Raw genomic sequence first — 26864 nt, forward strand, 5'->3', positions numbered from 1 at the left:
GGGGGGTGGTGGGGGGGCCAGAGCCACAGGATGGCTTCCCCTCTGAGGGACGAGGAGGAGGAGGAGGAGGAGATGGTGGTGTCGGAGGAGGAAGAAGAAGAGGAAGAAGAGGGCGACGAGGAGGAGGAGGAGGTGGAGGCGGCCGACGAGGACGATGAGGAGGACGACGACGAGGGAGTACTCGGGCGCGGGCCGGGCCACGACCGGGGCCGCGACCGCCACAACCCCCCCGGCTGCCACCTCTTCCCGCCGCCGCCGCCGCCGCCGCCGCTGCCCCCGCCGCCGCCGCCGCCCCCGCCGCCAGGTAAGCGGCCGCCCCAACTCCCCCCCGCCCCCAGCCCGAGTGGGAGACGCGGGCGCGCGAAGCCGGGCGGGGGCGAGGCACCCACCGCGCGGCCGAGCCGAGGCGAATCCGGGGCGCGGGGCGCCGTCTCGGGCCCGGCGGCCCGCGGCGGTCCGGGCGGTCCGGGCGGGTGGCGGCGACGGCCGCCGGGCCAGGCCTCCTCCCCTCCCCCGCCGCACCCCTCCCCCGCCGCCGCCGCCGCCGCCGCCGCCACCGCCACCGCCGCCGCCGCCGCCCGGGCTGGAGAGCGCTGGGCGCGAGCTGCGCGCGCGGACCGGGCCACTCGGTCGCGGCTTTCGGGGGAGGAGGAGGAGGAGATTTTTTTTTTTTACTCTCGGCGGGGAGGGGGTAGGCAGGAAACGGCCGAGGCGAAGCCAGGGCCCCCTCCCTGGCCAAGCGAAGGACCGCGGAGACCCTGGTGGCCGGACGGCGGCGTGGGGGAGGGGCGCGTGGGGGAGGGGCGGCCGCGGGAGCTCCCCCTCGGGTCTCGGCCCCGGTGGGTTTGGACTGAGGGAGAGTGGGGTTTCCGTGTGTGGAGCAGACGGCTGCTCTGGCCCCTCTGGCCAGGATTGGGACAGGCAGGGCGGGGGACGGTGTCCTTTGGAACCCCACCTCCACCTGCGGGGACTTCTTCGGTGCCCGCCAACTCCAGGGCGTGCGGTGACACGCGGGGAGGGGTCGCGTGAATGTTTGCGGGCGGTTGAGGACTACTGCCACACTTCGGCGCAGACCACTTCCTGGAGTAAGACTTGAGCCGGCCCCTCCAACCCCGGGATAGGGAGAGCAGAGTCCCTTAAGATAGGGAGCGAGAGGAGAGTGTCTGGGGACCGAGGGTGCCCCCAGCTCCACCCACTTCTGCTCTGCTCTGGGCTCTTTTGTGTCAAGTGCAGGGGAGTTCCCCCCCATGACCCCGTCTGTCTGGGGTGGCCGAACTGCCCAGCTGTGACGCTCACGTGGCTGCCATTCACTGTCACTCACTCCGCTCAAACCACCTACACGCTGACCACGCTGGGGGTGGGGGTGGGGAACTGCCCACCCAGCTGTGCTGCAGCTTGACCATCACTGGCACCCCTCCCCGGGGTGACAAGTCACCGGGCACCCTGCAGGGGTGGAGAGGACAGACCGCTGCTGTGCAGTAAGCACCTAGCAGTGACCGGACAGGGACCACCCTGCCTGGGGAGTGACTTCTAGGCTTTAGGCTAGCTGAGCATCTCGGTGGCCGGGGCCGCTTAGGGAATGAGATGGGACAGCCCAGCCCCAGGCCTCCGGCAGCCACGCAGCACAAATGCACCAAACTTCATGATCTTTGTAAAGCTGTCATATTGATTGGTGTGGCTTAGGTGGCAAGTGTTCCTGTGTGATTGAGACAACTTTTGAGGGAGTGTGAGGTGCTTTGCCCCGTGGGGCCCCGTGGGGGAGAAAGTAAAGTGTTTCTGAGGGAAATTGGATAGAGATCCCCGTCCGGGAGGCTGGTCTGAAGAGGGGAAAGTTTTGCAAAAAGTTATCCCAGAGAGCCCGCTGCTTCCGCGCTGAGAACGGGAATAAAGAAAGTGGGGAGAGGGCTGCCTGCAGCAGGGGTGCTAAAAAGGGGGCGAGAAAGCAGGGCAGGTCCCGTTAGGCGGTTGGCAGCTCTCACCTATCTGTATCCCCGACTCGGAATCTGGGGTATTTTCGTATTTTCAGCCCTCGATCCGCATGCGTGAGGGGGAGAAGCGTGAAGGAACCCGAGGTTGAGCTGGGTCTTTGTGTCAGTCCTCCCTCCCCTTCCCCTCTTTGGTTTCTGAATAGACGAACAACCGGCAGACGCTTCAAAAATTTCATATCTGAAATGAAACCCCCTCGCCTCGGGTGCCCGGGGTGATTTCCTCTCCTTTTCCGCCCTCCCAAGTCAAACGAATGACCCAGATAGACCCCCTCCAATGACTTACTGAGGTAAAACTTTGGGGAAATATTTTTAGCTTGCTCAATTATTTCTGTCTACCTTAGTGCGGGGAAAATAAGCCTCCTCTAAGGAAATTCGTTCTGGCTGCCCCCCCCCATCCCTCTCTAGAACCTGAATTCGTACAGAGCTGAGGTTTCCATTGTTTTTCATTCCTACTGCCTTGATTCTCACCATTTTGTTTTACATTCTTACCCAAGACCAATTTTATCCCTTCCCCCTCTCTCCAGTCTCCTTACATTGTTAAACGTTTAAAATAATAGCACTCGTGTTGGTGGGGGAAGGGAGCAGGAAGCCCAAAACTCATTTCTTCTCCCTCCCCCTTCTGGCAAGTCTAGAGAAATAATATAACATAATATATAGACGTGATTCCTTGGGGGTGTGGGGGTGGGGAATGATTGTGGGTGGTGCGGAAAATTCTGGTAGTTTCTTTGCAAAAGGTCTGAAAATACAAACCCACCCCCTACAAGCAGTACGCATGTGCAGCAGACCTATTATGGTGGTTCGTTGTGGGGGAGGGAGGGGAATTTGAGAAAAAATAAATATATGTGTGAGAGATTGATGGTGAGATTAGGAGAGAGGGGCGGGCGAGAGGCGAGGCTTCGGCCGAGACTCCTCCCGCTTCCTCGGCCGCCAGGCTCCGCCTCCGTTCCGCGCCCGCCCTCCTCTCTCCCCGCCTTCCCGAGATCCGAGCCGGGATGTGGGAGAGTCTGGGCTCCAGGCCAGCATTGAGTGGCTGCTGAGACAGAGGTTGGGACTTAGATTTGCTTTATTACCCTCCCTTGCTCTCCTCGCCCTTCTTTGCGTCTCGCCGCCACCGACGTCTGCCCAAGTTCGGGAACCTCCTGCTGGGGTGACCAGTGGAGTTCACAGGCTGTGTTCCCCGCTCCCTCCCCCACCCCCAGGCTGGGGTGACCGAGGCCACTTCCCTGATCCTTAGCCAGTTGGCCTGCCTTTGCCACTGCCCCAGCAGCCCCTGTTAGTCCCAGGCCCTGGGGCTAGGGGGAGCGGCTCCCTGACATTCTACTACAGCCATTTTCACACGGGGGCTTTGGACAGGTGCACCTCCCCCCCCCCCCCCAACACACACAGAGAGAGTTCTCCCTGCACCAGAGGATGCAGGGTTCTGGAATTAGGAGGAAAGGTAGCACTGAAGGAAGGAGGTATGTCGGGATGCTGAGGCAATGGAAACTGCGGCCTCCCGTGTATTAATCGTGGCAGTGTTCCTTTGGCTGTGGAAGGAGGAAAGATTGTGTGTCCTAGAGCGAGGGGATGGGTCAGGCCCAGGCTTTCCCTTCCACATCAGCTGCTCTGCCCAAACAAGACAGGTCTGGCTGGTTAGTCTAGTGCTTAGTGGGGGCGGGAGGCAAACAGGTCCCATGTCAGTGTGGCGTCCAGTCTTAGTCCGCGCTGAGCAGTTGGCCCCCAAGCCTCTGCAGACTGGCAGGGGTCACGGAGAATGGGGGGAGGGTGGGGGCACATCAGAGAGGAACCTGCCCCAGGCCCTCTGACAGAACCATCTGGGGAGAAAGCCAGGGGCCTTTCCCCGCAGGTACAGACCTCCCTCTGGATTTGTGCACCTGAGCGGTGTGTGTGTGTGAGTGGGTGCATGCGTGCGTTTAGGAAAGCACACGCTGGGTGCGTCTGTGCCTGCACCTGTGTGGGACTCCCATACTGCATATATCTGGACAGGTTAGGATGTCTGAGGTGAGATACGGAGGTGGGGTGAGACCGGGGGGCAAAGGGCACAACTCCTGAGCTCTCAGAGGGGTTAGGATACGGGCAGACTTGAAGGCAGGTTCCAGGCTGGGGGGAGGAGGAGGAGCCTCCTTCACAGGACTTCCCCCTGCGGGGTTAAGCTGTGATGGAGGAGGCGGACACTTACCATCCCGCGGGCAAGAAGTGAAAATGACCAGCTGAGGGTTTCCTCTCCTCCAGGACCGCGTTAGGGTGACGGGTGCCTGGTGATTAACCCGAGAAATGTAAATAGAGGCCTCCCTTTTGGCAAAAGCGACCGTCAGGGCCCCAGGGTGTTAGTGTGAGAACCCAGGTGTCCACCTTTGGCTCTCCCTTCTCAGCATCTGGCTTAGGGAGCTGCCAGCTTGTGTCTCCCCACTCCAAGTGCTGGGGTCAGGCCAGGCCAGCAGCTGGGCATGGCTTCCCCAGTTCCTGGGCAGGATGCCAGCTGGCGAAGTGAGGGGGAAGGCAGGAGGAGCCCTGGCGGCGACTGAAAGGACCTGCCACAGTCAGAGCCCATGGCCTAAAGCCTGGTCCCTTGTTAGTAGGAGGGGAGAGAAGGGAGTGGCTTGGCCGCGATTCCCTTCTGACCCCTGACCTCCCATTCAGAACCAGAGCATCCCAGAGTACTGGAAACACTTTGTTTGCATCCAGCGAAGGGAGGCAAGGTTTGGAGGCTTAAAGTCTTGTGTTCCTAGAGAGTGGGAACCGAGGAGATGGGGAAGGGGCCATGGGTCTAGGGGCATCGGAGGCTGAGGGCCTAGAGGCTTAGGTGCTGTGCTACTCTTTGCTCCAAAGATAAGGATGACATTCGACTGCTGCCTTCAGCACTGGGTGTGAAGAAGAGAAAGCGAGGACCCAAGAAGCAGAAGGAGAATAAGCCGGGAAAACCCCGAAAACGCAAAAAGCTTGTAAGTGTCAAGAATTCCTGCCTCTGGCGAGATGCAGGAGACTCAGTCCCAGGGACACACATTTTCTCTGGTCCTCATTATTTGGGTGGGAGTGGAGGGATTGTCCTGGAGTCAGAGGCCTGAACCACCCCCTGCCCAGGCCCCATTGGCCGGTGCCTCACAGCCCTGGGGCCCCGACCTCTCTGCAGCCTCGTGAAGAGCTGGGTTGTCCTGGTGTTTGCACCTTAGCAGCAAAGAGAAGCCGTTGAAAGCACAGGTTCTGCACCGAGTTCAGAGCCCAGCAGTCCTCTGTCTTCCTGGGCAGTTTATTGAGGTCACCGTGCCTCAGTTTCTTCATCTGTTAAAAAGAAAGTGAATAAAAATGAGTTGGTTGCTTTGTCACAGGACTGTCATGACGATGAAGAGAGAGATCAGATATGTTACGTGCCGAGAACGGCTCCTGGCGACGGTGAAGAGGAAGACATGTTGTTTCTCTTTCTCTTCCTCAGGACAGTGAGGAGGAGTTTGGCTCCGAGCGAGATGAGTACCGGGAGAAGTCAGAGAGTGGGGGCAGTGAATATGGGACCGGACCGGGTCGGAAACGAAGACGGAAGCACCGGGAAAAAAAGGAGAAGAAGACGAAACGGAGGAAAAAAGGGGAAGGCGACGGGGGGCAGAAGGTGAGTGGGATTAGGGAGCAAAGGTGAGAAGTCGGCATCCAAGGTAGGCTGAGCAGAGGGGGACGCCGCGGGCGCTGTGGTGAGAGGCAGCCAGTGGGGGGAAGCCCAGGAGAGCTGGTGGGTGAGTGGGAAGGCGTGCCCGGGCTCACTGACGCCTGCTTGTCTCTGCAGCAGGTGGAGCAGAAGTCCTCAGCAACCCTGCTTCTCACGTGGGGCCTGGAGGACGTGGAGCACGTGTTCTCTGAGGAGGATTACCACACGCTCACCAACTACAAAGCCTTCAGCCAGTTCATGAGGTGCGGCAAGACTGGGAGAGCCTAGACAGCCTAGGGAGGCCCTGACCCCTTCTAGGAGCTGTTGAAGGCTAGGAAGCCGCTCTCCAGAGAAATGCACAGCACATGCACACAAAATCCCCGTGTATAGTTCCAAGGAACCCCCGGCCTCGCGAGGATCCTGGGATCCCAGTTAAGAAGCCTTCACTGAGGGGTGGGGTGGGCGAGAGCAGATCCTAGTGGTCGGCTGGCGAACTGTTCAGCAGCAGTGTCCGGTGAGGGTAGGGCGGAGTGGGCCTCCGCTGCTCTGACAGGTCCATCTTCTCTTCCATGACTCCCCTTGGACTGGACACGCAGGAGACCATCCGCGTTCTTGCATTTTCTCTACTCGGTCATCCAGTTCTCTGCCCCTTCCTTGGGGTCAGGTCACGGTGGAAGATGCCCTGCTGGCAGTGGGACCTCAGGTGGCTCTCAGAGCAGAGGAGAGGACAGTGAGGATGTTTTGGGGAGGAGGCACCTGAACATAGCAGTTCAGTGCCCTGGTTACAGCCACTCAGGTTCAGGATCTGGCGTCACCTTGGGCAAGTTGTTTAACTTCTTTGATCTGCAGGTTCCTTATCTGTACAGTAACAGCACATGCCTCATTGGAATCGGTACGGATTTGGTGACTATTGAACGATTGGAAACCAGTACAGTCAGTGCCTGGCGCCTAGGGCGTGTTCAGAGCCCACTGCTGTCTTGAGACATGCTGTCTCACCTGTGTCAGTGCCAAGAGCAGTGCTTTTTGTACTTGGAGCCCTCAGAAGGTCTTAGCAGAACCGGCCTGGCCCAGCTCTTTCACACTGCGTCCCATGAGAACCCTTCTTCAGGGCCTCTGGAACGTGTTAGTAAAATGCAGAGCGCATAGCAACTCACGCTGTCAGTGTGAGATGAGATAGGACCGTGACGTGTGTGAAAGCGTTTTATGAACTGTAAAATGGTGTGCAAAAGCAGACATTACTCTTTTTGTTTCGTTTCTTGTACTTGTTGAAACTTGCTCCTTTTGAAACTTTTTTATTTATTTATTTTTCAAATCGATGTTTTTCTTAACGGGACATTTTCTCACCACGCAGGAATCCTAGCGTGGATGTAGGCTTGACAGACTTGGGGAGATGGCAGTTTTCCCAGACCATCTGTGATGGGTCCGAGTTTCTGCTGCTGTTTTTACAGGCCCCTGATCGCTAAGAAGAATCCTAAGATCCCAATGTCCAAGATGATGACCATCCTTGGGGCCAAGTGGAGAGAGTTCAGCGCCAATAACCCCTTCAAGGGGTCAGCAGCTGCTGTGGCGGCGGCGGCGGCGGCGGCAGCAGCAGCCGTAGCTGAGCAGGTGTCAGCTGCTGTCTCATCGGCTACCCCCATAGCACCTTCCGGACCCCCCACCCTTCCACCACCCCCTGCTGTTGATATCCAGCCCCCACCCATCCGAAGAGCCAAAACCAAAGAGGGCAAAGGTAGGGGGCCTCTTCTTGCAGCAGCTCTATCCCACCCTCCAAACAGCCCATGCCTTCCCCGGGGAGGGGAGATACTTTCCAGGAAGGGGATCTTAGTGAAACCGTAGCTCACGGAGGAGTCCAGAGGCCCCGTGACCTCTGTTGTTCCAGGGGACGTCATTACCTGTTTTCTCCCCTCATCTCTGCACCTCATCCAGGTCCAGGGCACAAGAGGCGGAGTAAGAGCCCCCGAGTGCCTGATGGACGCAAGAAGCTCCGGGGAAAGAAGATGGCACCACTCAAAATCAAGCTAGGGCTGCTGGGTGGCAAGAGGAAGAAGGGGGGCTCGGTGAGTGGCCCCCCTGTCTGCTGAACGCCTGGGGCCTGTGAGGAAGCAGGAGCCAGAGGCCTGGGAGGGGGGGTGCAGCGAGGGCCGCCTCACTGACGGCCACGGGGCTATGGGCAGTATGTTTTTCAGAGTGATGAGGGCCCTGAACCCGAGGCTGAGGAGTCAGACCTGGACAGTGGCAGTGTCCATAGTGCCTCAGGCCGGCCTGACGGCCCTGTCCGCACCAAGAAGCTAAAGAGAGGGCGGCCAGGACGGAAGAAGAAGAAGGGTAAGGGGTGTTGGCTGGGTGCGTGCTGTCAGTCAGCCTTCCTCTTTCTTTGCTTTTTATTTCCAATTTTGACTTTTGTATTCAATCTGTTTCTCCCTCTCTCCCTCCCTCCCTGTCTTTCTCTCTGTCCCCTTTGCCTCCACTGGGGTATATGACAGTCCTGGGCTGTCCTGCAGTGGCCGGGGAGGAGGAGGTTGATGGCTACGAGACGGATCACCAGGATTACTGTGAGGTGTGCCAGCAGGGTGGGGAAATTATTCTGTGCGACACCTGCCCTCGTGCCTACCACCTCGTCTGCCTTGATCCTGAGCTGGACCGGGCTCCTGAGGGCAAATGGAGCTGCCCCCACTGTGTGAGTACTTGGAGCCCTCAGAAACCCACCCGTCTCTTCCTCCTCAGCCTCACTCCTCCTCTTCTCACACCCAGGTGCCTGGGCTTCTCGTAAACAGATGTTTCTGTGTCGGGATCCTAGCTTGAACCTTGCCCACATCTCTACCCCTGGAATTGGCGTGTGTGGGAAGCTGGGGAGCCGTGTTCCTCAGTTGCCCTCCAGGCCGCCCTGCACCTCTAGGATTCGGGTGTCCTGTCCCTGCTGCTGTCTTGCAGCCCTGCCATCTCACTGTTTATCTCCTTTCTTCTGTCCACCTCTGTGTCTGTCCTCGCCCCCACCCCCCAGGAGAAGGAGGGGGTCCAGTGGGAGGCCAAGGAGGAAGAGGAAGAATACGAGGAGGAGGGGGAGGAGGAAGGCGAGAAGGAGGAGGAGGACGACCACATGGAGTACTGCCGCGTGTGCAAGGACGGCGGGGAGCTCCTGTGCTGCGACGCGTGCATCTCCTCCTACCACATCCACTGTCTCAACCCTCCCCTGCCCGACATCCCCAATGGCGAATGGCTCTGTCCCCGATGCACAGTGAGTGCAGCCGCGTCTTGATGTTTATGGTCAGCCCTGACCCCTGTCCAACCTGAGGCCCAGATGTCCACCTCTTCCTTTCTCCGTCCCCTATCCTAATGACAGGCTGTTTTTTTTTGCCTCTTTGTTTCTCCCTCCTTGTTTGTGTACATCCAAAGTGCCCCGTGCTAAAGGGTCGTGTACAGAAGATCCTGCATTGGCGATGGGGGGAGCCACCTGTGGCAGTGCCTGCTGCCCCCCAGCAGGCAGATGGGAACCCAGATGTCCCACCTCCCCGTCCTCTTCAAGGCAGATCGGAGCGAGAGTTCTTCGTCAAGTGGGTGGGACTGTCCTACTGGCACTGCTCCTGGGCCAAGGAGCTGCAGGTACACGGGGCTGTCCTCTCCCCCTCTCCTGAGACCCCCCCTCTGCTGCCATTCTCATCTCTCGTAGCCGTCTGTTCTCTGGGCTCCTTCAGGCCTGTGGCCTTCGCAGCCGACCCACTCCTTGAGTTTGCTCTGCAGTCCTGTCTCTGGGAGCTTTCTTCCCTTAGATATGACAGTCTTCCTTACCTTCCTCTCCTCCCTTGTCTACGTTTTTCCACGTCCTGTCAGTGTCCCCAGTCTCAGGAACCCCATTTCCTGCTTCTTTTTGCTCATGGCATACCCAGCAGGTCCTGTCTTCTGGCTGTTTTTTTTTTTTTTTTTAAGATTTATTTATTTATTTGAAAGTCAGAGCTACACAAAGAGAGGAGAGGGAGAGGGAGAGGGGGAGAGAGAGAGAGAGAAAGAGAGGTCTTCCATCCATTGGTTTACTCCCTAATTGGCCGCAGTAGCTGAAACTGTGCCGACCGAAGCCAGGAGCCAGGAGCTACTTCCGGGTCTCCCACATAGATGCAGGAGCCCAAGCACTTGGGCCATCTTCTACTGCTTTCCCAGGCCACAGCAGAGAGCTGGATTGGAAGTGGAGCAGCTGGGTCTTGAACCGGCGCCCATATGGGATGCCAGTGCTTCAGGCCAGGGCGTTAACCCACTGCACCACAGTGCCAGCCCTTCTGGCTGTTCTGAACAGTACACCGCATCTGTTCTCCTGCCTCTCTCATGGCTCCCCTTCCCCATCCCATTCCCGCTGGCCTCTGTTGCCTCTGTTCTCTCTGGATGTGGGGACCACCTCTTCGCCCTTTCTCTCCGACCCATCAGCTGGAGATCTTCCACTTGGTCATGTACCGGAACTATCAGCGGAAGAATGACATGGATGAGCCCCCACCCCTAGACTACGGCTCTGGTGAGGATGATGGGAAGAGTGACAAACGCAAGGTGAAAGACCCACACTATGCCGAGATGGAGGAGAAGTACTATCGCTTCGGCATCAAGCCCGAGTGGATGACTGTGCACCGGATTATTAACCACAGGTGACGCCCTGGTCCAGGGAAGGCCCCATGCTCCTGTTTGCTGATTAAACCAAGTCATCAGTGGAAACCCTGATAGCTCCTGCTGGAGCTGCAGCCCTTCTGGGGATAAAAGAAACCGGGAGCAAAGTCCAGCCGAGTGCTGCCTCTTTTGTCTTTTCTATTATTATTATTATTATTATTATTATTAATTTATTTACTTGAAAGGCAAAGCAACGGAAGGAGGGAGAGGGATCTTCCATCTACTGTTTCACTCCTTGCATGGCCACAATGGCCGAGGCTGGGCCAGGCTAAAGCCAGGAGCCTGGAACTCCATCTGGGTCTCCCACATGGGTGGCAGGGTTCCAAGTACTTGGGCCGTCTTCCGCTACTTTCCCAGGCACATTAGCAGGGAGCTGGGTTGAAAACAGCAGTCAAGACTCTTAACTGGTGCTCTGTATGGGATACTTTCATCACAGGCTGCCACTTAACGCTCTGCACCACACCACTGGCCCCTTCTTTTGTCTTTGTTGCCTCTGATCTCTGGCAGCATAAGACATGATGTGTGGGGCCGGTGCTGTGGCACAGCAGTTAAAGCTACTGCCTGTAGTCCCGGAATCCCATAGGGGTGCCGGTTTAAGTCCTGGCTGCTCCACTTCCGATCCAGCTCTGGCCTGGAAAAGCAGTGGAAGATGGCCCAAGTCCTTGGGCCCCTGTACCCATGTGGGAGACCTGGAAGAAGCTCCTGGCTCCTGGCTTCGGATCAGCCCAGTTCCGGCTGTTGCAACCATTTGGAAAATGAACCAGAGGATGGAAGACCTCTCTCTCTCTCTGTCTCTGCCTCTCCACAACTCTGACTTTCAAATAAATAAATCTTTTTTAAAAAGAAGACACAATGCATGAGTTGGCAGTGGGGACATGAAAGCAAGATGAGAGATCAGATCAGTGCCCCGAGTACTTCTTCTAAGTATTTACTACTGCCTAACATTATGCAGTATCTGTACATATGTATGTGAATCTGACTACTGCCTTCCCGGTAGAATGAGAACTCTGTGAAAAAATAAGGTCATTTTTCTGATCATGGCTGAATCTCCGGTGCCCAGAGCAGTGTCTGGCACATAGTAGAGAGATGTTCAGTGAATACTTAGAGGCTGACCAACAGGTGACATCGAGGGATCCCCAGGGATGCCCTGTGATAGCTGAGAGGGGGAAGATGGCACTTCAGCCATTCTAGCCTCCCTGCCAGTGGCCTGCGCAGGGTTAGGTGACAAGTTGTGTGCACGTTTGCTGATAATTATGTCCGTCAGGACTTCTATTTGTGATCCACACTGCTTCAGTCTCCTTGGCCTTCTGCCCTACAGTGTGGATAAAAAAGGGAATTACCACTATCTCGTGAAATGGAGGGATTTGCCCTATGACCAGTCCACGTGGGAGGAAGACGAGATGAACATCCCTGAATATGAAGACCACAAGCAAAGCTACTGGAGACACCGGTGAGGGGTGGGCTGTGGATTGGAGGGAGGCCGAGGACGGGAGCCTAGAAGCTAAGCCTCCGGCGTACAATGAAGACACAGTGGGGAGAGCGCGAAGCTATCTAGGGCAGACACAGTCGTAGGGTGAGGTTGGCGACGAGGCAGGGTAGGAACAGGCAGAAGCTGTGGCCTGGGCGATGGATAAGAGGATGCTCAGGACCGGGATGGTTGGCTCCACTGGCTGCAAAGGAGCGAGGGTGAAGAACCTGGGAGAAAGAGGTGTGAGGAGGAGTGGCTTCCAGGCGGTGGGATGTGGGTCGGGAATGGGCTCAGGAAAGAGCAGGGGATCCCGAGGACCAGGCCTGGCTCAGACCCGCTCCTTTCCCAGAGAACTCATTATGGGCGAGGACCCCGCCCAGCCCCGCAAGTATAAAAAGAAGAAGAAGGAGCTGCAGGGCGACGGGCCTCCCAGTTCTCCTACCAACGACGTAAGTCCCTCCTCTCGCTTGGCCCTTCTCCCGGAGTCCTGATGAATGATTTCCCTGGGGTGACCGACAGCACTTCCCAGAGGTTCAAGGGCCTCTTGGAATGGTAGCTCTCCCCTCAGCGTCCAGCCCAGCCCCAAGAGTGGCTAGGAATTTTGGCAGAAGAGTGAGGGAGCCACCAGAGACAGCAGCTGCGTGTGGTTCTGTCACCAGCCTACCGGCTCCGCGACGCCCCTGGGCGTGATGTTAAGGGGGACTTGGGCGATGGCAGAGGGAGCTATGATCCAGCTGGCCGTCCGTGCCAGGGAGTGGGGAGGGGCACCACAACCCGGGGTGCTGCCGGGCGTTCCCCTGAGCCTTCTCCTTGCCTCTACAGCCCACTGTGAAATATGAGACTCAGCCACGGTTTATCACGGCCACGGGCGGCACACTGCACATGTATCAGCTGGAAGGGCTGAACTGGCTGCGCTTCTCGTGGGCCCAGGGCACCGACACCATTCTGGCTGATGAGATGGGGCTGGGCAAGACCATACAAACCATCGTCTTTCTCTACTCCCTCTATAAGGAGGTGCTGGCTTTTAGCCCCTGAGGAGGATGGCAGGGCTGAGGCCTGGAGGGGGTGGTGGGGGTGGCGGGGGGCAGTTGGCAGAGGCCTGGAGTACACACCTGATGGGCCCCCTTCCCTTGACTCCCAGGGCCACACTAAAGGTCCCTTCCTGGTGAGCGCCCCGCTTTCTACCATCATTAACTGGGAGCGGGAGTTCCAGATGTGGGCACCCAAGTTCTACGTGGTGACATACACGGGCGACAAGGACAGCCGGGCCATCATTCGTGAGAATGAGTTCTCTTTTGAGGACAACGCTATAAAAGGTGGCAAGAAAGCTTTTAAGATGAAGGTAAGCTCATATGCTCGAAGACCCTCTCTGCCCCCGTCAGGAGTCCAGTTCCTTTGTTCCCCACTCACCTCCCCCTCTCCCCCATCCTTGTGCCTCTTGTGCTCCCGGGAGTTGCGTGGGTCTGTCACTGCTGGACCTGTAGTGGAAGTCGGGGGGCTGTGTCAGCTGTGCCTGCTCGGAGTTGAAGTTGACGGACAGGACTAGCTGACTCCCTCTGGGAATCGCGGTCAGGCCGGGGCGTCTGGTGAAAGCATGGAGCTGGAGGTGTGTGCGCTGTGTCGGGTGGCAGCGGCACGTGGGCAACGCTTGTCTTGGCAGAGGGAGGCACAGGTGAAGTTCCACGTTCTCCTGACATCATACGAGTTGATCACCATCGATCAGGCAGCTCTTGGCTCCATCCGTTGGGCCTGTCTGGTGGTGGATGAGGCCCATCGACTCAAGAACAATCAGTCCAAGGTGAGTGAGAGTCCAGGCCCTGAAAAGCTTGGGGCAGTGGCCGCCCACTGCCCTGGCCCTCAGAAGAGAGAGTTCTGGGCCCTTTCCCCAGGGTGGGAGGCGGGACTCCGGGGAGCCTCAGGGGAGAGGTCCAGGTTGGAAGAGGAGGAGGGCTAGGGAATTGGGGCCCCTGATCCCGAGGGGTTTGGGAGCTGGAGGGGGAATGACCAGTGCTGAGGGTCAGCCGATGAACCCTTTGTCCTGCCTTGCCTTGCCCTGTCCTCTAGTTTTTCAGGGTCCTTAATGGCTACAAAATAGATCATAAGTTGCTGCTGACGGGGACCCCACTGCAGAACAACCTGGAGGAGCTCTTCCATCTGCTGAACTTCCTCACCCCAGAGAGGTTTAAGTAAGTGACTCACAAGGGTCATCTCAGAGATGCGGGCCGCGCCGCCGAGAGGAGCTGGGGGGCAGCGGCCCTGACGGCCTGTTCACTCATCTCGCTTTCTCCTGCCTGTTAGCAACTTGGAGGGCTTCCTGGAGGAATTTGCTGATATATCCAAAGAGGACCAGATTAAGAAACTACATGACTTGCTGGGGCCACACATGCTGCGGAGGCTTAAAGCGGATGTCTTTAAGAACATGCCGGCCAAGACGGAGCTCATCGTCCGAGTGGAGCTGAGCCCCATGCAGAAGTGAGCCGCCAGGCGGGCTGCTCGAGCGAGGGCTTGGGGATTTGGGGGTAGCCGTCCAGGAGCTGGTGGCCGAGTGCAGTGTCGTGATTGCTTCCCTTGCTGTGTCTCTTCTGTGCCCTTTTCCCGGCCTTCAGGAAATACTACAAGTACATCCTCACTCGAAATTTTGAGGCCTTGAACTCACGAGGCGGAGGGAACCAGGTGTCACTGCTCAACATCATGATGGATCTTAAGAAGTGCTGCAACCACCCGTACCTCTTTCCCGTGGCTGCTATGGTAAATCCACAGAGCAACGCCCAGTTCTCTGACAGCTTGCAGGTGGCGGTGGGCACAGGGGTGCAGCTGGGCGGGGGCCGGGGACTGGGTGCTTGAGTAGAGGAGTTTGAAAAGTGACGCTGGATTTGGGTGTCTGGCACTCTAGGCCGCTAAGAACATGGGATGTGTTTGCCGATCCTCTCCTCCTCCCTCTTTTCAGGAGTCCCCCAAACTCCCCAGTGGGGCTTACGAGGGTGGGGCGCTCATTAAGTCGTCCGGGAAGCTCATGCTGCTGCAGAAGATGCTGCGGAAGCTGAAGGAGCAGGGGCACCGAGTGCTCATCTTCTCGCAGGTGAGCCGGCCGCGGGCCCTCCTGCCGCTCAGCACCAGCAAGAGCTCCTCACCGCCCGCCTGTGGCCGGAGGACGGATGCGAAGGAAGCCCCAAGGGGTTTATGGCGCAGCTAGTTCACTCCTGGCCTCTGTTCCCCTTGGGAAGGTGTAGTCCAGCTCCTACACGGACTGGAGGAGCCATGCGCCCCCGGGGAGCACTCTGGGACTGGCCCTGCTTTTTTTTTTTTTTAATTAATTTATTTATTTGAGAGAGTTAGAGGGAGAGAGGGAGAGACAGAGAGAGGGAGCTCCTCCACCTGCTGCTTCACTCCCCAGATGGCTGCAACAGTCAGGACTGGGCCAAGCCAAAGCAAAGAGCCAAGAACTTCATCTGGGTCTCCCATGTGCATGCAGGGGCCCAAACACTTGGGCCATCTTCTGCTGCTTTTCCCAAGCCATTAGCAGGGAGTGGAATCAGCAGTGGAGCAGCCCGGACACAAGCTGGCACCCATGGGATGCTGGCACTGCAGGCGGCAGCTTTACCTGCTATGCCACAGTGCCAGCTCCACGGCCCTGTTTCTTAATGGCAGATTGAGGGGGGGCATAGAGCCTTTGGAGCTCTAATGAAAGTTATGGGGGCCGGTGCCGCAGCTCACTAGGCTAATTCTCCGCCTTGCGGCGCCGGCACACCGGGTTCTAGTCCCGGTCGGGGCACCGGATTCTGTCCCGGTTGCCCCTCTTCCAGGCCAGCTCTCTGCTGTGGCCAGGGAGTGCAGTGGAGGACGGCCCAGGTGCTTGGGCCCTGCACCCCATGGGAGACCAGGAAAAGCACCTGGCTCCTGCCATCGGCTCAGCGCGGTGCGCCTGCTGCAGCGCACTGGCCACGACGGCCATTGGAGGGTGAACCAACGGTAAAGGAAGACCTTTCTCTCTGTCTCTCTCTCTCACTGTCCACTCTGCCTGTCAAAAAAAAAAGGCCGGCGCCGCGGCTCACTAGGCTAATCCTCCGCCTAGCGGCGCCGGCACACCGGGTTCTAGTCCCGGTTGGGACGCCGGATTCTGTCCCGGTTGCCCCTCTTCCAGGCCAGCTCTCTGCTGTGGCCAGGGAGTGCAGTGGAGGATGGCCCAGGTGCTTGGGCCCTGCACCCCATGGGAGACCAGGAAAAGCACCTGGCTCCTGGCTCCTGCCATCGGATCAGCGCGGTGTGCCGGCCGCAGCGCGCTGGCCGCGGCGGCCATTGGAGGGTGAACCAACGGCAAGGGAAGACCTTTCTCTCTGTCTCTCTCTCTCACTGTCCACTCTGCCTGTCAAAAAAAAAAAAAAAAAAAAAAGTCATGGGTCCCCTCTCCGGAAAACCACACACAAAATTAGTTTTATGCAGTCTTCAGAAGGCCCATAGATTTCCCTGGGGTGTCTTCACGGGTCTCAGAGAAGAACCTGTGTCTGAAAGGGAGAGTGTGGCAGAAATTGGGATGATGGGCGGGTAGCGGGAGGCGCACCGCGGGAGCTGACAGGGCTGGGGTCGGAGTGAAGGGACCCTTCAGGACAGGCCTGTCCCTCTGCCTCGGTGTTCTGCACTCCCGCCTTTGCTCTTGCTCCAGATGACCAAAATGTTGGACTTGCTGGAGGACTTCCTGGACTATGAAGGCTACAAATATGAGCGCATCGACGGTGGCATCACCGGCGCCCTGAGGCAGGAGGCCATCGATCGGTTCAATGGTGAGAGGGAAATGCCTTGGTCTCTGGTGGGCATGGGAGACCCCAGAAACTGTGCCAAGTCCCTGGGATGGGAGGGGGCTGGTGTGGGGCACATGGGGCATGTGGATTCTCAGCTGGGACCATGGTTGCCTGTGGTCAGGGAACATCTTGTGGCACGTGGACAGAACCGCTGGGTACAAGAAAAACTCGGTCCTTTAATTCTCACCTCCAGCTCCTGGGGCCCAGCAGTTCTGCTTCCTGCTGTCCACTCGAGCCGGGGGCCTGGGCATCAACCTGGCCACTGCTGACACTGTCATCATCTTTGATTCTGACTGGAACCCCCATAATGACATCCAGGTGGGAACCCACGTCGTGGTGCCCCGTTTAGCAAGGAGCCGTGGGTTCACAGGGGGGGTTGCCGTGCTCTGGGGTCAGACACAGACCTCTCCTGGGAGGGAGAAGACCCTCCTGGCCAGCCTCCTTTCCTGAGCGTGTGAGCAGCCTCTCTTCTGCTCCCCCTGCCCGCCCCTGCCTTCTCCCACTGCAGGCCTTCAGCCGGGCTCATCGCATCGGCCAGGCCAACAAAGTGATGATTTACCGCTTTGTGACTCGGGCGTCGGTGGAAGAGCGAATCACGCAGGTGGCCAAGAGGAAGATGATGCTGACACACCTGGTGGTGCGGCCGGGGCTGGGCTCCAAGGCGGGCTCCATGTCCAAGCAGGAGCTTGACGACATCCTCAAATTTGGCACCGAGGAACTGTTCAAGGACGAAAATGAGGGTGAGACCCTCTCCCGCAGCTCCCTGAGAGCAGACCCCTGCCCTCCCGTGAGTCCCTGGCTCCTGCGGCCCCCTGGCGGGAAAACGGCTCTGCCGCCATTGCAGGGAGAAAAGCCTGCTTCCGGTGGTCCTGGGAGGAGAGCTGGCCTTTCTCCTGCCTGTAGGGTTAAAAAACCAAACCAAACCAAACCAAACCTGGAATCGGCTCCCAGGGAGAGAACCTCCTCCAGGCTTCCCCAGAAAGAGGCAGAAATGAGGGCTCTCCTCAGACCTTCCTGGAGCTGTGCCTGGGGTCCTGGCGGGAAACCGCAACCCTGTCCTGTTTCCCGACCCCAGGGGAGAACAAGGAGGAGGACAGCAGCGTGATCCACTATGACAATGAGGCCATAGCCAGGCTGCTGGACCGGAACCAGGATGCCACGGAGGACACGGACGTGCAGAACATGAACGAGTACCTCAGCTCCTTCAAGGTGGCCCAGTACGTCGTGCGGGAAGAGGACAAGGTGAGGGGCGTGGGGGCCGGACGCTGTCTGTCCCAAGCTGTCTCTGATGCCGTGTCTCTGGAGCTCCAAGCGGGAGCCTTCAAGCAGGACCCATTGCTCTTGTTTTTTTATTGCTCTCTTGACCTAGCACCCAGCAAAGCAGAGTGGATCTTAAACAACTTAAAAAAAGTTTTCTGAAAGGCAGTCTGCTGGTTTACTTCCTAAGTGGCCACGACAGTTGGGGCTGGGCTGAGCTTTACAAAGCCAGGAGCCTGGAACTCAGTCTGGGGCTCCCATGTGGGTGGCAGGGACCTAAGCAATTGAGCCTTTGTTTGCTGCTCCCGGGGTGCACCTTAGCAGGAGCCAGGTCTCAGCCCCAGGCACTCTGATGTGTGATGTGGGCGTCCCCAAGTGGCATCTTTTTTTTAAGATTTATTTGTTTGAAAGGCAGAGCTACAGAAAGGGAAAGAGCAAGCAACGGCCAGAACTGAGCCAATCCTGAGCCAGGAGCCAGGAGCTTCATACAGGTCTCCCACATGGGTGCAGCATACCCAGGCCATAGCAGAGAGCTGGATAGGAAGTGGAGCAGCCAGGACTCGCACCGGTGCCCATATGTGATGCCAGAACTGCAGGAGGTGGCTTTACCCACCATGCCACGGTGCTGCCCACCTCCAGTGGCATCTGTATCACTATGGCAAAGGCTTGCCCCTGAAACAACCTGTAGTCTCACACATGAGACTAGGCTTTAGAGAGTGACTTCGGCACAAAGTCCCGGTGAGCACAAAAGGGCACTTGCGACTCAGTGCAGGGCACGCAGAGGGTTAGGGAAGGGGCTTAGCAGTGACAGAGGCACAGGGTGCAGTGCAGCAAGGGCTGGCGCAGGAGATGTCCAGTGTCCAACAAAGGTCGGCAGAGCTGAGGGGGAGCCCGGGGGTGGGGTGCTGCCAGAGGCAGTGGTGCAAGGACCGGAGAAGGAGGCCCCAGCAGTCGCTGTGCTGCCCTTCAGATCGAGGAGATCGAGCGAGAGATCATCAAGCAGGAGGAGAACGTGGACCCCGACTACTGGGAGAAGCTGCTGAGGCACCACTACGAGCAGCAGCAGGAGGACCTGGCCCGCAACCTCGGCAAGGGCAAGCGGGTCCGCAAGCAGGTCAACTACAACGATGCTGCTCAGGAGGACCAGGGTGAGGACCCCGGATGCAGGAAGCGGGGAGGGAGGACGTGATCATGATGGGTAGGGGCCTGGAGGCTGGGGCTGCCTAGAGAGAGAGCGGCGTGGAGGCGGGGCCTTCCCCTGCTCGGGAGAACGCAGTCAGGAGGGGTCGGTAGGAACCATCAGAGGCCAGGTGGGCTTGCAGGCAACTTAGACGGTCTGGGGGCTGCAGAGGAATCCTGTGGACGCCCACAGGTCATTGCTTCGAGTAGGTTCAGCAGGACTCGGGGCAGTACAAGAGATGCCCAGTGAGTGGACAAGGCCGAGGATATGTGGCCGTGAGGTCAGGCTGCAGGCAGTGACCTAGCACCCCCAAGGGGGCCGAGGCCAGAGAGGAGGGGACCCCAGCGTGGCCTACCCAGGAAGCCGTCACTGACCGCGGAGCCCTTGTTTCCCTCACAGATAACCAGTCGGAGTACTCGGTGGGATCAGAGGAGGAGGACGAAGACTTTGACGAGCGTCCTGAAGGTGGCTGTTTTCCTGACTTTCTCCCTGTGCTCTTCCCTCATGGTTTTTTGGTAGAAAAACTAAAGATTGCAGATGGGCAGGAAGAGAGAAGTGTCTGTAACCTCGCCATTGTGATGGTCTGCGGGCTTAGGAAGGTTCCATCATTTTACTTCCCTGCCGTGTCCAATAGTTGTTGTTAATGTTTTAGTAAGACTTGATTCTTTTAGACTCTCTGGGTGAGTAGTTCTGAAAAGGCTCGGAGGAAAATCAGGAGTACCTCAGACATAACCCAGGGCGCCCCTGAGTTCCGTGTGTTGCGGGAGTGGGTGCTGACGCTGGTGGATGCGCTCAATAACCCGTGTCACCTCGGCCCTCAGGGCGCCGCCAGTCAAAGAGGCAGCTCCGGAATGAAAAGGACAAGCCACTGCCTCCACTGCTGGCTCGAGTTGGGGGCAACATTGAGGTGAGAGCTGGGCCCAGGCCCGTCAGGGGCTGTGGGCACTGAAGGCTGGGGCCCAAGTCAAGACCTGCCTCCTTGCCCTCGCCCTCAGGTGTTGGGGTTCAACACGCGCCAGCGGAAGGCCTTCCTCAATGCTGTGATGCGCTGGGGGATGCCGCCGCAGGATGCCTTCACCACGCAGTGGCTGGTGCGGGACCTGAGGGGCAAGACGGAGAAGGAGTTCAAGTGAGTGCGGGGATGTGGCGCTGAGTGGGACAGAAGGGGAAGCCTTGGGCGTTGCTGTCTTCCTCTTGGCCACCACGTGATGTGACCTTACTCAACTGATCCCACCCTCCCTGCTGTGTGACATGTCCTGGCTCAGTTTCCTGGGGGGTGAGCTCAGCCTCCCCCACCTCCCCTCAGCTGAGCCTAGAGGAGACAGGCCAGGCACCTGCCCCCTGGAGAGGCGTTTAAGTAAGGAGCCTCGCCTGGCTGCCCTGGCCTCACATTTACTTGGCCTCAGCCACGTGGCAGGAGGAGCTGGTGGAACGGATGAAGAGCTGACTGATGGGGCCCAGGAACAAAGCACCAAGGCCTAAGAGTTGTGGGGGAGGGCGGAAGGGCATAACGGAGAGTTAGGATTTGGGGGGCTGAGAGTGGCAAGGGGGAGAGGCCCAGGGGAGGAACCTGGGGGCACCTGAGTTCAGTAATTCCTGTGCCTCCCTCACTGCCCTGTACCCCTTCTGAGGCTCCCTAACCCCCTCCCACCCCCATGCTCCTAGGGCCTATGTGTCTCTGTTCATGCGCCATCTGTGTGAGCCTGGGGCAGACGGCTCAGAGACCTTCGCTGATGGAGTCCCCCGGGAGGGACTGAGTCGCCAGCAGGTGCTGACCCGCATCGGAGTCATGTCTCTCGTGAAGAAGAAGGTATCAGTCTTCCCGTCGCCCAAAGCGTCAGCTGGCCCCTTGGCCCTGTCTTTCCTCTGTCTTCCATTCTTGGGTTGTGCAGTCACACTAGGGCAAGACACGGGCTAGGAGCTTCCCGAGTGTCCGGTGCCTCGAGCTGACCTCTGGCCCATGACGCCCACCCACCAGGTGCAGGAGTTTGAGCACATCAACGGGCGCTGGTCAATGCCAGAGCTGATGCCTGATCCCAGCGCCGACTCCAAGCGCTCCTCCCGAGCCTCCTCTCCGACCAAAACGTCTCCTACCACTCCCGAGGCTTCTGCCACCAACAGTCCCTGCACCTCCAAGCCTGGTAACCAGGGGCAGGGAGGGCGGGGCAGACAGAGGTGGGGTCAGGAGTCTGGGTCGGGGAACGGCTGCCTTGCTCACTCCGCCTTCCCCTCTGCAGCTACTCCAGCTCCAAGCGAGAAAGGAGAAGGCATAAGGACGCCTCTTGAGAAAGATGAAGCTGGAAGCCAAGAGGAGAAGCCAGAGAAGAACAGCAGACTTGGGGAGAAGATGGAGACAGAGGTGTGTGGCTGCCCGGCTCCCCTGAGGACAGGGCCTGTAGGGTCCCGGGGGCTGGAGCCTGGGAGCGCCCAGCTCATCCTGACTCCATTGTCCTCTAGGCTGAGGCTCCCAGCCCTGCCCCCTCTCTTGGGGAGCGGCTGGAGCCAAGGAGGATTCCCTTAGAGGATGAGATCCCAGGGGCGCCTGGAGAGATGGAGCCCGAATCTGGGTTCCGAGGGGACAGAGAGAAGTCAGGTGAGTGCCGGGCCTGAGGGATGATGGGGCCTTAGAACCTGGGGATCCCCTCTCCCAGGGCCAGGGGATGAGGGTGACGGCCTCCCTTCCTATCCCCTGCCCCCTCCCACAGCCACAGAGTCGACGCCAGGAGAAAGGGGGGAGGAGAAGCCGCTGGATGGACAGGAACACAGGGAGAGGCCGGAGAGGGAAACAGGGGATTTGGGCAAGAGAGGTAATGAGTGGAAGGACTGGACACCCGGGGCCCGGAGGGAATCAGGGGAGGTGGAGTCTGGGGTTGCAAATGCCTGGGTCCTGGGTGGGCCACTGTTCCAGTGGCCAGTACAGTGCCAGTGGTAGTCTGGGACGTGGGAGGAGACCGTCCTGAGGGGTGAGCCTTGCCCTGTCTGTCGCAGCAGAAGATGCAAAAGGTGACCGGGAGCTTCGACCTGGGCCCCGGGATGAGCCACGGTCCAGTGGGCGCCGCGAGGAGAAGGCAGAGAAGCCCCGGTTCATGTTCAATATCGCAGACGGTGGCTTCACAGGTACAGGAAGTTCTTGGCCCTGTCTGCGCCTCACTGGGAGTTGCTCGTGGCGGGGGAGGGGAGGGAATTCTCATTGTGCCTGAGCCTTCTGCTCGAGTGACTGCAACGAGGTGGTGCGTGCTGACGCTGGCCCCTGCTCTGCATCGTCCTTCGGTCACCTCCCAACTGCATCTCTAATCCCACCCTCACTCTTCAACCGAACTTGAATCCTGCTCCTGACTTCATTCCTCACCTAGCCTCTACCTGGTCTACGGCGCCCTTAGTGTCCCACTGTCGCTGTCTTCCCACCTGTACTTGTCTGTCGGACGCGATGTGGTTTGCAGCCCCCGATGCCCGTTCTGTCTGCTGTCTTCTCTTCAGAGCTTCATACGCTGTGGCAGAACGAGGAGCGGGCAGCTATTTCTTCCGGGAAACTCAACGAGATCTGGCACCGAAGACATGACTATTGGCTTCTGGCCGGGATTGTCCTGTATCCTTCGATACAAATACAGGAAGAGAAAGGTCCTCTTAGGGAGAGGGGAGCCATGGAGAAGACAGAGTTCACGTTGAGAGCAGGGGCGTTCGTGCCAGACTTTGGGGAGATCAGACCAAAGGGAGGAGGTTTTCGCAGGCACGTCCCTGTTAAATTCCTTGACGGTTCCCTCCCCTTCATTGGCAGCCATGGCTACGCACGGTGGCAGGACATCCAGAATGATGCTCAGTTTGCCATTATCAATGAGCCATTTAAAACTGAGGCCAATAAGGGGAACTTTCTGGAGATGAAAAACAAATTCCTGGCCCGGAGGTTCAAGGTGGGAATGAGGGAGGAATGGAACAGAGTGCAGGAGGGCCCGGGTCGGGCTGGGAGTGGGCAGGTCTGGTGGAGCCCTGGGAAGGTGCACACCTCCGAGGCTGAGACCAAGGCGGAGCTTCGTGTTTGGGGCTGCGGTCCGGATCAGGGTTGATGCTGGGGTCACAGTGTGGAGCCGGGGGCGGGGGGGGGGGGCAGTGCCCTGGGCCTGCAGTGAGGACCCAGTGGGTCTCCAGTGCTGTGGGGTCTTCCGTTGTCTCACCCACTGCTGGCAGAGCCCGCGTTCACCCCCAGCCCCAACCCCTGTGTCCTCAGCTCCTGGAGCAGGCGCTGGTGATAGAGGAGCAGCTGCGGCGGGCGGCCTACCTGAACCTGTCGCAGGAGCCGGCGCACCCCGCCATGGCCCTCCACGCCCGCTTCGCCGAGGCCGAGTGCCTGGCCGAGAGCCACCAGCACCTCTCCAAGGAGTCTCTGGCGGGGAACAAGCCGGCCAACGCCGTCCTGCACAAGGGTAAGGGCCGCGGCGGCCCCGCGCGGGGGAGGGCCCACAACGCTGCGTAAGTCTTCACCCCGCACCCCTCAAAATCTCCCCACCCCTCTGAACCCTTTACCCTCTGAACCACCCCCCCACCCCTAACCCCCACCCCTAGCCCACTTGGCACTCGCTTGGTTTGTAGCCTCTAAGATGAGCCGAGCCTCATCCATGCCTGAGAGCATTCACATCAGTGCCCAGTAGAGGGACCCCTACCCCGAGAGTCCCTGCCCACGCCACACAGTGGGACCTCCTCACTGGCCACTGGCGGTGGAGCTGCACGCCTGCCACCCTGCTCTGACCGCCCCATTGGGAGTCTTGGCTGTGTGCATGCCACGGAAAGTCTCAGCTGCAACCCTGCAGATCACATTGGCTCATGAGGCAGAATCTACCACCCACCCACCCCTCTGCCCCGCCCCCACGGAACTTCCCTGTGACCCTCAACCCTGCCTTCCACACCCTCCTACCTCGTTAATGATAGATTCCATCCCAGAGCCCTGTAACCATCTAATCCTGCCTGGCGGAGGGACTGACTCCTGGCCCCTGTGACCCTCATAATTCTTTGAATCTGTACTTACTGATCCTCTAACCTCCCTCTTCCCTGACATATTAAAGCTTTGATTCCTTAAGTCTTTGACACGACTTCCCGCCTCCCGTGCCCCTGCCGTTTCCTCCCCTCCTCCCCCACCCCAAACCTCACTCTTCCAGTACGGGATGTTCTGACAACTCCCCGCCCCCGTGTCTTCCAATGTCCCCCCATCTCCCTCCTCTCCACGTTCTCCTTTTCTTCCTTCTTCCTCTCTCTGTCCTCTGGTGGCCTGGTCTCTGTCTCTTTTCCTAACACTTCTTCTCTTCCCCTGAGTTGCTTTCCTTTTTCCATATACTTCTGTCACTTTCTTGGTCTCTGGCTCTTCGACACCCCTGCCCCCTTTCTCTGTCTCTCTCTGTCTCTCTCTCTACCTGACTCCTGTCTTTTCCTGGCTCCACCTCTCTCTTTCCCTGTCTTTCTCTTGCCCTTCTTTCTCCGTGGCCCGGGCCCCAGTTCTGAACCAGCTGGAGGAGTTGCTGAGCGACATGAAGGCGGACGTGACCCGCCTGCCAGCCACGCTGTCCAGAATACCCCCCATCGCAGCCCGCCTTCAGATGTCCGAGCGCAGCATCCTCAGCCGGCTGGCCAGCAAGGGCGCGGAGCCGCACCCCACACCGGTAACCCTCTTGCCCCTAACTCCAGTTCTCCCTGTGGGTGCTCCTCACGCACACATGTAAACACCTCCATCAGAATCCTAAACAGTGTGGAAAAACAACTTGCTAGACGCAGTCATCACCCCCGAGTGAGTCTCCCTGCCTGCGTGGTTGCCCCTGCAGCTTCCTGGCTCTCCAGGACCCTGGACTGACTCTGACTGACTCCTCTCTGTTCCAGGCCTTCCCCCCGGGTCCCTATGCCACACCCCCGGGGTACGGGGTGGCCTTCAGCGCCGCCCCCGTAGGGGCTCTGGCCGCCGCAGGCGCCAATTACAGCCAGATGCCTGCAGGGTCCTTCATCACAGGTGAGCCGTGGTTTCTGCTCCCGCCGCTCCCCTCCCCTCCTCCCTTGCCAGGCGCATCCCTGCCGCCTGGGCTCCGTTCTTCCCATCCCTTTCTTAACCCCTCTTCATCCCCATTGTCAAAAACCTCACCCAGGGTTTTGGTAGTTTTGCGGCTGGGTTAGCTCCTACCCAAGCCTCTTGCATCCGGGGCCCTTCAAGGGTAGGTGAAGGTGACGTCAGAATGGTATAGAAAGAGCTGGAACTGGAGCTCAGTGCTGCGGCACAACAGGGGACCTCAGCAGGAGGGAGGGCTCCGTGCAGGCCTCCCCAGCCCTTCCCAGGAGAACCATGTGGCAGGAGACTGACAGACGGGATGCGACCTTGGGAGTGCCGCAGGGTTCACCTCTCCCTACCCGCTTCGCAAACAGCCGCCACCAACGGCCCTCCAGTGCTGGTGAAGAAGGAGAAGGAAGCGGTGGGGGCACTGGTGCCAGACGGGCTGGATCGGAAGGAGCCCCGAGCCGGGGAGGTGATCTGTATAGACGACTGACTGGACCCCAGGCCTGCCCTTCACCCAGGCCCCGTCCCCGAGGCCGACCCCCTGCTCAGGCTCTGGGGCCTGCTGCCGACCCTCCGCCTTCCCCACCCCTGGGGCCACCGCTGGACTAGGCGCCCCGCGGCCCCTCTCTGCAACTCCTGTCTTCAGGAAGGGCCCTTTGTCTTTCTCCACGCCCCCGCACCTGTCCCACCGAGCTCTGAGGACTGTGCCGGTGAGAAGAGCCCTGGGTGGGGGACTGTTCGCAGGGTCTTCGTGTACCTTGATCCCCCCACTGCCAGATAGACGCAGCTTCCCAGTAAGCGGTTGTGGGGAGGAAAGAGGCGGCGCCTCCCTGGTCTCCCCCCCTCCCAACCACAATATCAGCTCCATCTCCTGCAGACGTAGGGGACTAGCCTTGCCTGGCCTTTAGGAAATTTTGTGGGGGAAGAAGAGCTTTGCAGAGAGGAGGGGGACTTTTAGAGAGGGATGAAATGAACGCTGGGAGGGAGAAAGGGAAGAGGCGGGGTGGCTGCATGTTACCCCCCCATCTCTCCCCCAACGGAGGGGGGAGCAGTTACGAGGGAGGGAGCCCATTGCTGTTCAGCCTCAGAATAAAGGCGCCGTTCACTGGCTGTTACCTCCTGCGTACCGGCATCTTGTGTTGGGATTCTTAACCCTCCAAGGACCCCCCCACACACAAAAAGAATAATGGTTGGGCGATACTCCCTCAAGCCAAAGAGGAGCTCCCCAACCTGTTCTAGGGACCCAGGTAACCTAGAAAGGGTGGGAGAGAAGACCACAGGCCAGCCTTGGGGGAACGCCCGGGGCCAGGGCTCGGCTTCTGGAGGACTTCTGCCCGCCCTCCGAGGGCCTGCACACAGACCACATTTGAGTGTGTCAGGCAAGGGGCCTAGTCAGGGGACTGTTCTGCCTTTGGGACTAGAGCAAAATAGTGGAGGGCAGGCCAGGAGATGTGGGCACATCCCCGTCCCCACGGGTCGGGGACAGTGGCAGTTTGCATGGCGAACCCCCCACTTCTGCGCTGCCCCTTCACTTCTTGCTGCCCCTCTCCCAGTCTCTCTCCACACCCGCTCCTGTCTGCCCGATCCCCTCTTCTGTATCAGGTTTATTGGTTGTACATATAAATTATACTTTCCTTTCTGTGTGCTCTGTTATTTTTGGCTGGGGGTGGGTAAGGGATTAAGAAAGGTTATCGCTTTCTGCCATTTCATATTATCCATCTTTTTCATTTTATTTTAAAAAAATCTTCAGTTAACTTCCTTTTCTTCGTTTTTATTTCTCGGATCATTCAGGAAACGCGGGGCTCCTTTTCCACCCTAGCCACGTGGTGAGCTCAGTGTGGAGGTGGCTGCCTCCGTGGCCTCGGGGAG

At 58.8% G+C, this 26864-nt stretch overlaps 1 protein-coding gene and 1 non-coding gene across 13 annotated transcripts; both read left to right on the forward strand.

Annotated features, from left to right (window-relative positions):
* The first annotated feature begins 2 nt into the window (after positions 1–2).
* CHD3 (chromodomain helicase DNA binding protein 3) lies at positions 3–26634 on the forward strand. Of its 12 annotated transcripts, none has more exons than XM_070061343.1 (40): positions 3–304; positions 4818–4930; positions 5419–5589; positions 5761–5885; positions 7071–7354; positions 7552–7682; positions 7800–7950; positions 8127–8302; positions 8627–8860; positions 9019–9225; positions 10039–10250; positions 11588–11719; positions 12087–12186; positions 12560–12751; positions 12879–13079; positions 13398–13535; positions 13802–13923; positions 14036–14209; positions 14344–14485; positions 14685–14816; positions 16398–16515; positions 16727–16851; positions 17042–17273; positions 17609–17775; positions 18761–18938; positions 19370–19435; positions 19792–19877; positions 19966–20099; positions 20636–20780; positions 20949–21111; positions 21208–21329; positions 21428–21563; positions 21676–21777; positions 21959–22087; positions 22448–22556; positions 22746–22878; positions 23193–23388; positions 24118–24615; positions 24830–24956; positions 25364–26634. In XM_070061343.1, the coding sequence occupies exons 1-40, from the start codon at positions 31–33 to the stop codon at positions 25602–25604; spliced, it is 6618 nt and encodes a 2205-aa protein (XP_069917444.1). In that variant the 5' UTR covers positions 3–30; the 3' UTR covers positions 25605–26634. The 12 variants fall into 12 exon arrangements, with proteins under 12 accessions (XP_069917444.1, XP_069917445.1, XP_069917442.1 ...); XM_070061344.1 differs by having other exon boundaries at positions 7812–7950; XM_070061341.1 differs by having other exon boundaries at positions 5764–5885; positions 8109–8302.
* LOC127484545 (small Cajal body-specific RNA 21) lies at positions 20228–20364 on the forward strand. The gene has a single exon (XR_007911608.1). It is a non-coding gene; the product is annotated as a small Cajal body-specific RNA 21 (non-coding RNA).
* Positions 26635–26864: the final 230 nt, after the last annotated feature.

The sequence above is a fragment of the Oryctolagus cuniculus genome, chromosome 17 (genome assembly GCF_964237555.1).
Source record: "Oryctolagus cuniculus chromosome 17, mOryCun1.1, whole genome shotgun sequence".
In the NCBI taxonomy this organism is placed as follows: domain Eukaryota; kingdom Metazoa; phylum Chordata; class Mammalia; order Lagomorpha; family Leporidae; genus Oryctolagus; species Oryctolagus cuniculus.

Coding starts and splice junctions, on each gene's coding strand:
- CHD3 (XM_070061339.1), top strand. CDS start 31: ATGGCTTCCCCTCTGAGGGACGAGGAGGAGGAGGAGGAGGAGATGGTG. Junction 5,590..5,760: donor AAGGCGACGGGGGGCAGAAG/GTGAGTGGGATT, acceptor TTGTCTCTGCAG/CAGGTGGAGCAGAAGTCCTC. Junction 13,080..13,397: donor AGAAAGCTTTTAAGATGAAG/GTAAGCTCATAT, acceptor TTGTCTTGGCAG/AGGGAGGCACAGGTGAAGTT.